This window comes from Amblyomma americanum, chromosome 11 (assembly GCF_052857255.1).
Source record: "Amblyomma americanum isolate KBUSLIRL-KWMA chromosome 11, ASM5285725v1, whole genome shotgun sequence".
Lineage (NCBI taxonomy): Eukaryota > Metazoa > Arthropoda > Arachnida > Ixodida > Ixodidae > Amblyomma > Amblyomma americanum.
Window position 1 is genome coordinate 85,110,499 of NC_135507.1, and position 13,507 is coordinate 85,124,005.

Here is a 13,507-nt window from a genome sequence, read left to right on the forward strand (position 1 = left end):
CCTTCCCGCGCCACGTGACAGGCGCCGACCAATCGCGGACCGTCGTTTTCAAATTCGGTTCCCCTTTGTCCTGAGTCCGTGCAACGAAATTTCGAGGTGCGCTGTTGTGCGGCCGTAGATTTGCCTTTGCATCGCATTGTCCCGTGGAAAATCGGCTGGTGGAACCAATGTGAACATCCGGAAACATCTTGAGACCACCGTCCGCAGCGAAACACGCGACAGCCAGGTGAGTCGTTCAACGAGAGCGCCACTGATCCTCGCGCGCGCCTCCGAAACAAAGCCCCTTCCGGGCGTCATAGCGACGTGTATGTCCGCCGCACCGTTTAACGACCTTCCTGAACGGCAGAGTTGAATTTTTCGCTTTATTTTGCATAATTATCGTGGTGAGAATATCAGTTCGCGGTCGTGCGCGCATAGCGTCGACGAAACCAGTACCGTGCGTAACTGGCTGGTGCGCGGACATTTCGGAGAAGGTCCGCTGCGCGCTGGCTGCCAACAAGAGGCGCCTGGTTTGAAGCCGTCTCGCGTCCACGCGCTGTCACACCGACGGTGCCGAGTGGTGTTATTATATGTCGCATTACCGTTTGCCTGCGCCTGTGGGGCTTCATACCGACCTTAGAGACAGTCCAATCGTGCTGGAAACTGAACGCAAATTCATCTTCGGCGGGAAGATTCCGCGCTATTCAGTTGCTGCTCTGCGTCGCGCCGCATCACTTTTAGGTGCCACTCGAGCTGTCGTTGGAGAAAATAAATATTCATTGATACTGGTCGCGCCGTTATGGTCCCGAGGAGAGTTCTTGCCGATGGAGCGAATGCTGCGCGCTCGTTTGAATAACCCCGAAGGCCTCTCGGTAACGGCACCGGAGGAACCTGCGTTGCGCCAGTGTGTGTCTTTTGATATCGCGCATTGTGTCTGTTTGCCTCAATCAGCGCGTCGGAAATGCGGGCCTGAATATCGGGAGCGGTTCTGTGTCAGTGCCAACTTTTCCTCAGTCCGAGTTGGCTCTCCGGATCAGTTCATGATCGCTGCAGTCGTGCGGCTAAACCCGCGGGGCCGAATCACCGGTCGCAGGCATGGAGCTGTACGAGGAGGCGTTCAAGCTGCAGGAGATGATCGAGTCGGACATGCGTGCCGAGCTATCGCCGGCGGGCGAGCTCCGGTGCGGCTTGGGCGACGACTCGCTGGACGCGTTCGAGCCCCCCTCGGTCTGGTCCACGGGCATCTCGCTCATCTCGGAGCTGGACGGCCTCGAGGGCCTGCTGGTCGACCCGCAGACGGGGCTGCCGCCGCACCGGAACTCGGCGACACCGGCCACGCTTCAGCTGAACGTCACCCTGGCGGCGGCCGTCACAGCGGCCACCTCAGGTGACCGAGCGACGTGTGATATACGCCCAGTGCAGCGGGAGCACTAGTTCTGTTTTGCGGGCAAACCGAAGGGCAGCGCACTTATGATCACGGTTATGGCTAGGCTAATTCTTAGACCAGGCACTACCGCAAAACCCTCAATAGGACTGATGCCATTGCCTGGCTCCAGGCTATCACGTACCCTAAAATTTTTCACAAGCACCTTCTCTTCCTCATGCAACGCCTCGAATGCTGTCTGCAGTGCAACAGTCCAAACCCAGCACACTCCATCACTCTTGTCTGGGAGTTCCTGAACCCACCAGGGAACCAAACACCCATCTCCCACCCTTCATTCTCCTCCTACGAGGCTGTCCGGTAGGGCTCAGACCCGAGCAACCAGCAATCACTGATCGGGCGAGCAGGCACGGTCAGCTATAGGGACTCCGCCTATCACGGACGGCTATAACTAACCTTAAATAAATGTTTTTAGCTCCACCTCATGCACACTAGGTTCAGAATACAGTGCGGTCTGGCGACAACTGCACACAGACTGCTACATCTCACTCGCTCCCATTTTGCTCAACATGTGGGCGGCCAAGGCCACCGTCATGACCTACCTGTGGGGATGCCCCCAGCCCATCCCTCTCCTCATGGGAGGCCTGTATGTGGGTTGCTCAACCAACTGGCCAAATATAGCCAGAGGACTTATTTTTCTTTCAAATAAAAGTTGTTACGTTACCACCATCTACACAAACAACAGCAACAACGAAAAAACCAGGACAAAGAGCACAGGCACCACTTTGAACTGTTTATTAAGACATGGGAACACATGTATTTAAAACACCTCCTTTCCAAAGACTGTCATCTTCTACTTGGGGTCATTGTTTGGTTAAGGAACTTTTCGAACTAAAGAAAAGGAGCAGCGCCAAAGCATGCAACCACACACGAAGAAAGGACAGGATACAAGCGCTTGTATCTTGCCCTTTCTTCGTGTGTGGTTGCATGCTTTGGCGCTGCTCCTTCTCATTGGTTCGAAATGCACCGACTAGCCCAAAAAGAACTTTTATTGAAAGAACTTTTCCCTCTGCATATAAGGACACTGACAATGTTTGTAACCATAAAAACACTCCGTTGATGCAAAACCGTGCACAACCATTGAGAAACAGTGCCGTGCTCTGGTGTCCATAATGATCAAATGGCAGTTCGATCACTTCGTTTTTCATGTGGTCATAGCATATCGTCCTGCAAACGCAGCTCTAAATACAAACATATGGGCCTTAATTAGACACGTCAGTTGCCTGTGCTAAAAATAAAATGAAAGATAAACTCTAGATCACTTTTGGCTGCACAATAATACCACATATATATGCCAAAAAAGACTGTACTTCTTTTATGAAAAAATATATTCACAGAAAAAAACAAATTATGTCCTCAGATAAATACTGAAAACAATGCACTAAATTTTTATAATAAGATCTGCGTAGTTGAGCCCATAGGTGCAGCACAAAGGCAACAACAGCAAGACGAACACATGCAAGTTCACCGACTTTTTGAACCATGACTATTACTGTGCAGTGCCAACTTGCCCAATAACCATCATCATCAGCCTGACTGCACCCACTGCAGCGCAAAGGCCTCTCCTATGTCTCTGCAATTAACCTTGTCCTTTGCCAACTGGTTCAAAAATTGGCTGATTCAGCTCAGAGTGTGGTGATCTGCTGCCGATGCCTTTTCGTTGGGTACGATGTGCCTGGCCTGTTGTATTGCACTCATAAAGTTGCTTCAGAACAGCATCTAAGCATGCCATGCTACCTTGTATCCACAGAAAGGCTGCCACCCGAGTTTCTGTCGTGAAACTGGTTACACAATTTGTTTTGTTTGTTCACGTTAGTTCATTTGACTGCTTTGTGATGTCGAATGGATATTGACAGGGGTATGTGTGCGAGTAAACGCATTGCTCTGCTCTGTCATGCAATATGTGTGCACTCAACGCACACGAAAACAGTGCCGACTGTTGAGTCACTCAGAGGCTGTCCTAGGACGCTTCTACCAGCTAAACCACTGGCTTGTTCGCACTTAAGCTTTGCAGACAAGTGACATTTTCCACCGAGTTTGCTCGATGTAGTAGTCTGATGTACGTACTCGCTCGTTTCGGCCAGAATGAATGAAAAGTCTGCAGTGTGTGCAGAAATGCTGAACCAGAAAACAGCAGCTGATTGTGCGGTGACATCTCTCATTGGTTACAGGGGGACAAAAGCAGACATCAACCAATCAATCAATCAATGCTGTTTATTTACCAGAAAAATCTGACTGGTCACCCTGGGCTTAAAAGCTGTGCACAAAGCTTGGCAAAGGCCCAGGGGGACGATTTTTCTGTCATCTGCTTGTAGGCTTAGTGATGGCACTTCTAATACGTACAGCTGCTGCGGGAAGCTTTTTCTTTTACAGCGATAGCTGTTAGGCGCTTGCCCCTGGCTTGCGCATTGTCGCCGTTAGCGTAACCGGTGGGTGCATTAATGATATCCAGGTGGATGACCTGCCGGTCATAAACGCACTCACATTATATCACGGTCAACCTGGGTCGCATAAGCCGGGGGTGGCTCTGTTTGGAACACATGCCCACGCAGCTATCGCTGAATCTCGCGTTACATATTCGTAAACGTCCTGCGAGATTTTTTTCTTCTTATCCCTGCAGATGATGCAGACTTTAGATTCGACCAAAACAGGCATGTACTTCACCCAAACTGGGCATCCAGCTAGCTTGCGAAGTCTCATTTATTTGCATAATTTGCGCACAAGCAATCTGGCGGTTCAGCCAGACGAAGTATTTTATGAGGTGCTCCGAGTGATGCAACATTTAGCAGTTCCAGGACGAGGTGGCTTGATCCATGAGACTGCGAGCGACTCTCGCTAGTACTAGTGATCATTCAAGGCATTGCTGACTATAGCTGTGTGTAGAGTAGTACTTGAATGAGTGAAGGTAGTCTGTGGTTGAATCAAGCTACCTTGTCATACTTACCATTGCACTACCTGGGGGGGTGGCAGCACCCACTGTGCAGACGATGTCATCAACTTCGTTGGAACAGCTGACCGTGCGCCCAATGTCACCGTCGTCCCCAGACGATGACGCAGCAGTGGTGGCCTCGCTGCACGATGTAGCACCGGCCGAGGACCCCCTGGCACCCGGTGCTTACCCCAAGCCGGCCTACTCATACTCGTGTCTCATTGCCATGGCGCTGCGCAATAGCAGCACCGGGAGCCTTCCCGTCAATGAGATCTACAGTTTCATGACGTGAGTGGTATTTTTGTAGCTGGCTTTCACTGCATCCCAACCCTACGTAGCAGGCTGGGTTCACAGAGTGCCATTAATTTCACTTCTACTGCGATATCAATACTAATGGCACTTGGCGAAAATGCTGGCACTATCCGTTGAAGCCCCTGCGAGGGAGTCAGCCACCCACAAGAAGCCCATGAAGCAGTGGAACGATGAATGTAATGCGAAATTGATTTAAACTCCCTGATTGATGCTAGTTCCAAGCGTCATGTTGCTAAATAATCTAAACGATACGAAAAGTGTTGCATATTTAGAGTGTTTGCACATGCTCAAACATTAGGGAATGATGAACAATGTCCTTTCTTTTTTTTTTGTTTGGAATTGGTGCTTGCTTCGCTTTAGTTAGTGGCTGCCAGAAATAATGTGTTGTGGTTGTACTGGCATGCGTGCGTCAACTGATGTATGCACTGCATTTGTGTGATGTTTCGTGACTCAATTGATGTTGCATAATGCACCAAATAACATTAGTCAAGGTGTAATAATAGGCACACTGCATGACAGAAAGTGGGTGAGATATACACGATTCAAAAAGTGTGCAATAACCCAGGAACTGTTGCTCCTATCTACACTCTGCTATGCCAGATGCAGCAGGCACAGGTTTTAGGTGCCGTTGTGGAAAACTGGCTGCAGTTGCGTAGCAGCCAGCACTCTGACATTCTGTCCGGGTGGTCACTCGATGCAGAGAGAACTTCCCATACTTCCGGACAGCACCTAGCGGCTGGAAGAACTCGGTGCGCCACAACCTGTCCCTGAACAAGTGCTTCGAGAAGATCGAGAAGCCCGGGGCACAACAGCGGAAGGGCTGCCTCTGGACGCTCAACCCAACCCGTGCGGCCAAGATGCACGACGAACTGCTCAAGTGGAGCCGCAAGGACCCCGCAGCCATCCGGAGAAGCATGGCTAACCCAGAGCGTCTCGAGCTGCTCGAGCGGGGCCAGTCCTTAACCGCCACCCTGGCCAGTGGCCCTGGGGAGGACACCGCGCACATCGATGAGGAGGGCTGACATGCCGGACTCATCTGGACCGAACCGTGCCCCTAGTCAGAGAGACACTGCGTGCACTCTGCTTCCAGACACTGGGGGTGGCCGGAGCACCCTTTTCCCCACCCCCCGCGTTGGCTGCAACCGAGACGAACTTGGAACAGAGTGTGTGGACGCCTTTGGTGCAGCCTTCACTGGAGGCTGCACAATTCACCGGTGCTAATGGTGATTGGGTGCAGCAGGATGCACACCAGAAAGCCTTGCTGTGCCCATTTGCTCCAGTGTGGTGCCGTCCGGTTTTGAGGCACCACTCCAGCGCTTTCGTCACTGCCCCAACTGCGTGTGCTGACTGCATGGGTCAGCGAACTAAAGTGGTGCGCCGGTGGATCACAATACTGCACAATCACAGCACGTTCTGGGGCCAGCACGGAAGAACTGAAATGGTTACATCTTGCACTTCTGCACACATGGCTTCGAGGACACGGCTCCACATATGCAGTGCAGTCAAGTTTGACGGAGGATAGTGCAGGTTCTGCCGTGCCCTTGTGCATGGTAGCATGGACCTAAGTGAGCAAACTTGTCTGTGCAATGCTTCGTAGAAGCTCACGCGTCACAGTCATTCAGTCTGTCCAGTTGCAGAACGTGTGCCCTGGAATTCCCTAGAATGCTAAGAGCATGTGAGGGAGCCTGGGGAAGGCCTGGAACTACAGATAGATCTGCATAAAATGCCCTGAAACATCCTTGCTGGTCCATTCCAGCATTTCATTCTAACCTATGCGACCCTATATGACCTGTTGTGTCCGAATGGCTTTTGTTATGCCAATTAGGGCAAAGGCTATTGGCAGGCTTGCTTGTATCAAGGAGAGCACAACTTTGAAAAAAAGAAACAGTTAGCATGTTGACGTCTCATTGGCAAAACACTAGAAGCATTGAATGTTCTGCGCACACTTGCTGACAAATTGCCAGAAAAAAGTAAGTGTAGCTGCATAAGAATAGTGTTGATGCCCCTAGACTGCCCCCGGTTACCCATACCCATGGGTTTCTGGGCATTCTCGCAACTGGCCGGGCTGGAGGACTTTGGAGCGGCGTAGCGGGAAGCAGTGCCACCCAGCGGTGCAAGCGCCTCCCGAATGATCTCAAGTGACTTCCGGCCTCTCGGTTCCGCACAGAAACAAGAAGAAAGGCTATTTATTGACGCATGTCCGAGCGCGCACTCCTCCAGGTGTACGGGGGTGGTGGTTCCGTTCCCTGGAAAGGAGGAGAGTAGCAAGGTGGAGAGTGGATCGGTCGCTGAAGACAGTATTCAACAGCAGCTCTGCCTTTTAGACCCTGGTGCCGTTTATTTTTCTCTACTAGGAGTATCTAGAACATACTGCCACACTGTGCTTGCAGTTTTTTTTAACAATGATGACAGTGGTTCACATAGTGGCAGCTTTTGAAACTATACCGACTGAATGATGTGTGAGGAAGCTGTGAAAATTTTTTCTTAGCACTGCAGTCTCCATCCAGAATTTCTTCCATGCATCATTTTTATACCATCTCGTCTGTTTTTTCAAGAGTCCGTTGAAACTAGAGGGAGCATACTAGTGCGAAAAACTGGCCAGAAATTTCTTGCCTCCTTTTGTGTTCCGCACTTAGGAACGGTGGACATTTCTTTTCCCGAAGACCTTATGAGTATGACGGTGATGTCTCTTTTGGTTTGCCATTTGGCAAGTGATAAAGGCTGACAAAAGTAATGTTGATTTTGATGGCCTTGAGTGTCTGAAGATCTGACTGCAAGATGTTGGATACAGGTTCCTGTTTATTATCAGCCTGTTTATCAGGTTCCTGTTTACCTCCCCGTATTTATTTTGCACAAAATGCCTTTTGTGGAATGCCCTTTACTCCCTAACAGCAAGCACCATAAACGTTTCTGACACACAGTGTACGGAGTGACGTGAACTGCGTTAGTCAGGTAAGTTGCAAGGTGCATTTGCCAGGTAAGTTGCATGGCTTGCAAAATCAAGCTACAAACTTGTGGCCTGCTGTTGTTTGAGAGGATCCCAGGAAGCCAGTTTTCAGACTACTGCAAAGAACTACGAGCACTTCAAAGTACTGGTTTGATGTACTACCAGGAAGTACCGGGGCGATGGAAAGAAACGCGAACAGAGCGAAGCCTAGGCGCTCCACTACTATTATCATTTCTTTTCATCACGCCTTTACTTCACTGGTAGGCAAAGGGCGGCAGAGTCGTCCGTGGTGCATTCTAGGAGGACTCTAATGTCTTTTTCGTACCGCCCAGTAAAAGCGCAATCAAAAGAAATTCGAACAGCGGAGCGCGTAGGCGTCGCATTGTTCGTGTTTCTTTTCGTCGCGATCGTACATGATTGTGTTTACAGCTGGCAAAGCGCACAGGCGAAACTTGACGGCAGCTCTGCTAGTGCAGTCTTCTGGAGTCTTTTCACTATGCGAGGTACAACTTCTAATTTAGAGTCGGTTCGTCGCTTTGACCTTCAGCCTAGCAACGCCAAACTAGGTCTTGCTCATTCTGCCATAGCCATGATATACAAAGTATGGCATGGGGGTATATCTAATGAGCAACTAGCGTGACCTCTGACCAGCGGTCATGTGACCCTTGACATTTAGAGCTGAGATTCACATCGCCTGATGCGACATCATGTGATGACGCAGCAATGATGTCACACCATTCTGCGCTATAAACACCGCCGGCTTTTGGGGGTGGGGAGGAATCAAAAGCACACTGTACCAACTCGTAAAGCAATGCTGAGGACAAATTTAATTCAACCCGTTTCGATAGAATATTCTGTTCCAATGACAAATGGCGAATTTTATGAAAACAGCTCTCGCAAGCTAGAAAAGGCCAAAAAGTCGAAACGTGGCTACTGGCAAACTGTGATGACGCCAAAGGATCTCTGATGTTAGACTGCACTGCCAGTCACTTTCGAAAGGTCATCCTTCTGATCTTGATGCCGTGTGTTTGAATCAAGTAGTGGAGAAAAAGTTTTGCATTTCTGAATTTAACTTTCTCTGCATTAAATGAGTGCTTTGTTGCCAAACAAATATCAACGCAGCCAGGAAGAGCCATGCAATCCATTTTTTACTACAAACAAAGAAAATGAACAGAGTAGCCCTTGGTATCCTTTGAAAGGACCTTACTGCTCTCGTGTTCAGACAGGAGTAGAAATGTAACCTGTCTGCTGCACTAAATAGTTGTACATTAATTCAGAGAAAAAATGAAGGGAAGAAACATCCACTCTGCTTTTGCTTTTCAAGTCTCTGCTTCAGCATCTACAATACTGCAGCACATGTTGGGCTACTCTTCCCATTGCCAGAAAGGCCCCACCCAGGTTGCTTGCACTGACATACTTTTCTTGGGTACACCACCCTAAAGAGTGAGCTTTTGGTTTATGGTTTGTTTATGGGGGTTTAATGTCCCAAAGCAACTCGGGCTATAGGAGATACTGCAGTGAAAGGCTCCGGAAATTTCGACCACCTGAGGTTCTTTTAACGTGCACTAACATCACAGAGTGAGCTTTTGAACCGCTTGCTTGATTTCATTGAAACTTTCGGGACTAACTTATAGTATCACTGCTGGGACCATTTATGACAAATTTCATTATTTGGCTGGGGGGTTTTCTCGAATATTGCAGTGCTGAAATAAGTGAGGTGATTTTCATTCTTGTGCGTGCATTTTTCTCAATTCCCGTTTTTTTTTTTTTTCAACAGTGTCAGCTCGGGAAAACTATCATTCCAATATTACTTAATTTTGCATTGTAGCAGGCTTTCTGGAGATAAATTTTGTGAGGAACACAACTGTGCACTCGGTTTGTCTATTCCTTTTTTTTTTTTCACACTAAAAGAGTAAAAAAAAGATGCAAAATGAAAAACCAGTGCCATTCTTTTAGCATAGCATTCTTTTAAAATATAGCAAAACTAAGTAAAATAATTTCACAGTTGTGTGCTCCAGACATTCCTAAGACCACATAACAAAAAATTGGGAAAATTGCCCTTTTAATTCAGGAAATATAGCTTTCCTAAGCAAGCATAGTCATTCTTGTCATAAAGGTGGCATAACATTCTTCATACTTAATGTAGAATTATGAAATTTTCCAGAGATGGCCCCAGCAGATATAATCCAGCCCTGCAAGTTTCAATGAAATCAAGCGAGCTGTTCAAAAGTTCAATCTTTAGGGTAGTGCCCCCCAGGGGGGGGGGGGTGTCTTGGAAACAAAATAACTTTATTAACCAAGTCACATTTATAAAATCTTCAGGGAACATGTATTTTTTTGTACTGATTCCAAAAATACAATTTAGTTTTATGTAAAACAAGTCCTTGTGTACTTATGTAATATGTTATGCAAGTTTATGCCGAGAGCTTTCAGAAAATTTCAGTGCAGGGAACTTGCTGAAATGAATGCCACTGGTTTGTCCTGACATCAATGCAAAAATAGTAAAATCCTGGAAGTTCAGTAATAGGGTTTTAAAGCTGCCACTTCAGAAACTCTGAATACAAACTTTTCTCATTCCTGAACTGGCAACTTCAAAACCCTACTACTAAGCTTCTATGTTGAGCAGGGAAATAGTTTTACCCTTATTGCATTCCTTGATGTCAAGACAAACCAATGGCACTCATTTAAGCAAATTCTCTGCACCATTATTGAATGCTTTCAGCAAAATTTACATGACATAGTGATGATTGTGGATTATTATGGCGCAAGAGCATCTATAGCCAGAGAGCACCATGGCAAAAGGTATCTATCTTTGATTTCTCAAGGTGGGGTCAAAGATCCATTTCCCAAGCATTTCAACCTAAATAAGCCAAACACCAGACCAGGGGAAAGCTTGTACCCATTGTTTCGCCGGTGAGTACCCGGCGGCACTGGGGATCGAACCCCGCACCACCCGCATGCGAGGCGGATGCTCGGATCACTTGGCCACCACTGTGGTAACATGACATAGTACATGACATAGTATTACATAACTGCACAAGGACTTGTTTCATATAAAATAAATTAGATATTTGGAATAGGCCCACAAAAATACATGTTCCCTGCAGATTTCATAAATGTGACTTCATTAAATATTTTCTGTTGTAAGACCCTCTTCAACCCCCACCCCCCCCCACAAGTGCGGAATGTGACAGCATTAGATTTCACATTTGTCCCAGCTTCTCCTGTAACTTCATTCTGTGTGCATTTGCGTTGGTTCCTTTAGAATTGTCAGTCCGTCAACCACCATATTTGGATAGCTATCTGCAGTAGCAGGTATCCGCTATGCTGTGACGGTTCCAAGATTTGCATCCTAGGGTAGGAGGTTGCTCATCATACGGTGGCCATGTGAAACACTGCAAGAGCACATGATCTCTCTCGACCCATCAGCAAATTTCGTGACATCGGACAGTGGATTTGGCTCCCAACGTGAACTCTAATGCTATCTCATAAAAAACAGGGATGAAAAAAATGGGAACAGGGATGAAGGGAGCGAAAGAAAGAGGAATGCAAGATCAGAGCACAGTATCCAGCTGACGCATAGCAAAGATGAACAATATCGGCATATTATGGACTAGGGGTGTTGAAGGTGGAAAGAACCAAAAAATGTTCAGTGAACATGGTTTTCGGTGCACCTGAATGCAACAGATGTGCAAAGGAGGTGGTGTCCTGCATAGCCATCCAGATCCGAGACTGCATGAGGCCAGTTTACTACTTCAAATATAGGTGTCCTTTTCAAGCTGCCGTAGGTCTTTGTAACTAGTCTTAAATACTGGAGGACTCTACCCAAGGGGCACATAGGAGAAAAATATGGTATGATGGACTGACTCTCTGACCAGAGTGTGTTATGCAGAGGTGTGTACTTCACTGCTAATTAATGTTGTCCCCGTTTATTTTATGCCTTCTTGAATTTTAACTCTCACAAGCAGTCATTGCCTGATAATGCCTGGTGCTTGTGTTGAGGCATGGCCTTGGTGGTGGTGTGGACATGAAGCTTGTTGCCTCACAGTTAGCATACGGTCACTACAGTTCACTGGTCATTTTGCAGAGGTTTCTGCTAAGTGGGAATTGAAATGGACATTTGTTTCCACCAGCACCCTGGGTCACTGTGGCAGATGTCGGTGCACATGTAGAAAAAAAAATGGATTACTCACATCAAGAACTATGACATAGTCGTCTTTGAGCCTCCTGCGAGAGTCCTTCTTGAGAACACGACACCTGTGAACAAGAACAGAAAAGTTTAGCAGGAGGTTCCCCACCCCCTAGAGATTATTCGGAACGTAAGAAGCACGGTGGGCACTACATGGAGAAGTTGCGCAGTCCAGCGATATATGCCGCCTCTTTGGTTGGTTAAAAAAAGCGTCCCGTTTTCTGCCTGTGTTTCCCTGCTGAATCCCCTTGCAGAATGTTCGCGCGTGTGCGTGTGTGTTTCTGCAATGATATGCAAATTTCGCGACACTTTGGCACGATCTCAGTGCCTGCGTCGGCAACGGGGAATAAGGTTTCAGAGCGCAGTGCTGATTTCCTCGAGTTTCTAGGCTTTAACCATGACGTAATCCTGCGCGCATAGAGCGCTCATTTCGCGCTCGACGACTATCGAGACGGCAACGCGGAAGAGCGGCAACTTTGGCCACCGTCCAGGAGTATACCGCGAACGGGTTCTCGGCGGCGCGGATCGCTTCTCTGTAAGGGCCTTTCTTTTGCTTCCGCTACTCGCCACCGAAGAAAGCGATCTTCTCTGCGCGTGTCGTCTTTCGCGCTGCTTTTTTTTCTTTTTTTTTCTCTCCCTCTCTCCAAATGGCTTCCTCAGTTCTGTCCAAAAGCGACCCAATCATGTCCGTGACGAACTGCAGCTTATGAACGCGAGCCCGGATACAAAACGAACTCGCGCGCGTTGTCTTGCTCAACGTGGGGGGACTCACAGAAAGCAGACAGCACCCACGACGGCGGCAATGATGAACGCCGTGCAGAGCACGAGCAGTGCGACGAACACCTTGGGATCGATCATGGTTGGACAGCTCGAGATGCATGACCGAGCCGCGCGGGCAGCTCACATAGTCCGCCTGACCGCTCGCGCTGCCATGCCGCAGCCCGCGCCTCTCCGGAGTCGATGGGTCGTGCCTCCCCGCTGGAGTCCCACAGGCACCTCCGTAGTGTTGAACGGGACGAATTCGAACCGCGCGCTTCGACTTCACCGCTCCGCCACGACGGCAGTAGTCAAGCGAGCCGCCAAAGCGTGGGTTCCTGGGACGCTCCGCTGCGATCGGGGGCGTTCGACGCCGGCAGAACTCCAGTTGGGACGCTTCGCGAAGCACACATGGCAAGCCGGAGGGAAGCCCGCTTGCGACAGGCCCTCGCGGAGGCGAAGGGTCCAGGTGCATCCGCGCCGCCGATGCGGGAGAGGAGGTCCCGTGCAGCTGCCGATTGACGCGGTCCTGTTTGGGTGGTGTCGGCGTGATCCGACTCCCCCTCTCCTCGACGGGGCAGTCGAGTTCGAAAGCGGCGGGGCAGCTCGCCAGGAAGAGCGCACGCCCCAGGATTGAGATGTGAGCGGTGGGGCGCGGGAAACTGAAACACGTTCATGCGTGCGGTCGATGCTCCGACGCCGAGGCGACCGAGCGGAACCGCGTAGGGCAACGTCGACGCTGCCTGCGATGGGCTTCAAAAGTGAGCGCGCACGAGCTTGGCAAGGGTTGCAGTAGCGGTACCCGGAGCCTTGGATGCTACGGAGTTCTATCCCTGCTCAGCTGGCTCGCAGCCTTGATCATCGCTTCATCCGCTCGATCCCTGCGCTGACGTGAGCTTGCCACATGGAGCGCGCGCTTCTCCCATTGGTTGCTTTTCCTCGCAGGAGCGCTGT

At 49.2% G+C, this 13,507-nt stretch overlaps 1 protein-coding gene and 1 long non-coding RNA gene across 2 annotated transcripts; one reads left to right on the forward strand and one right to left on the reverse strand.

The window, feature by feature from the left end:
- The first annotated feature begins 46 nt into the window (after positions 1-46).
- LOC144110552 (uncharacterized) lies at positions 47-7,401 on the forward strand. The gene is made up of 4 exons (XM_077643565.1): positions 47-226; positions 1,073-1,366; positions 4,391-4,637; positions 5,362-7,401. Exons 2-4 carry the CDS (start codon positions 1,075-1,077, stop codon positions 5,681-5,683), a joined length of 861 nt encoding a protein of 286 aa, XP_077499691.1. The 5' UTR covers positions 47-226; positions 1,073-1,074; the 3' UTR covers positions 5,684-7,401.
- On the reverse strand, positions 6,815-13,413 carry LOC144110554 (uncharacterized). Its single transcript, XR_013309863.1, has 3 exons — positions 12,570-13,413; positions 11,802-11,865; positions 6,815-6,907 (listed from the first exon to the last, which is right to left on the reverse strand). It is a non-coding gene; the product is annotated as an uncharacterized LOC144110554 (long non-coding RNA).
- Between the last annotated feature and the right edge of the window lie 94 nt (positions 13,414-13,507).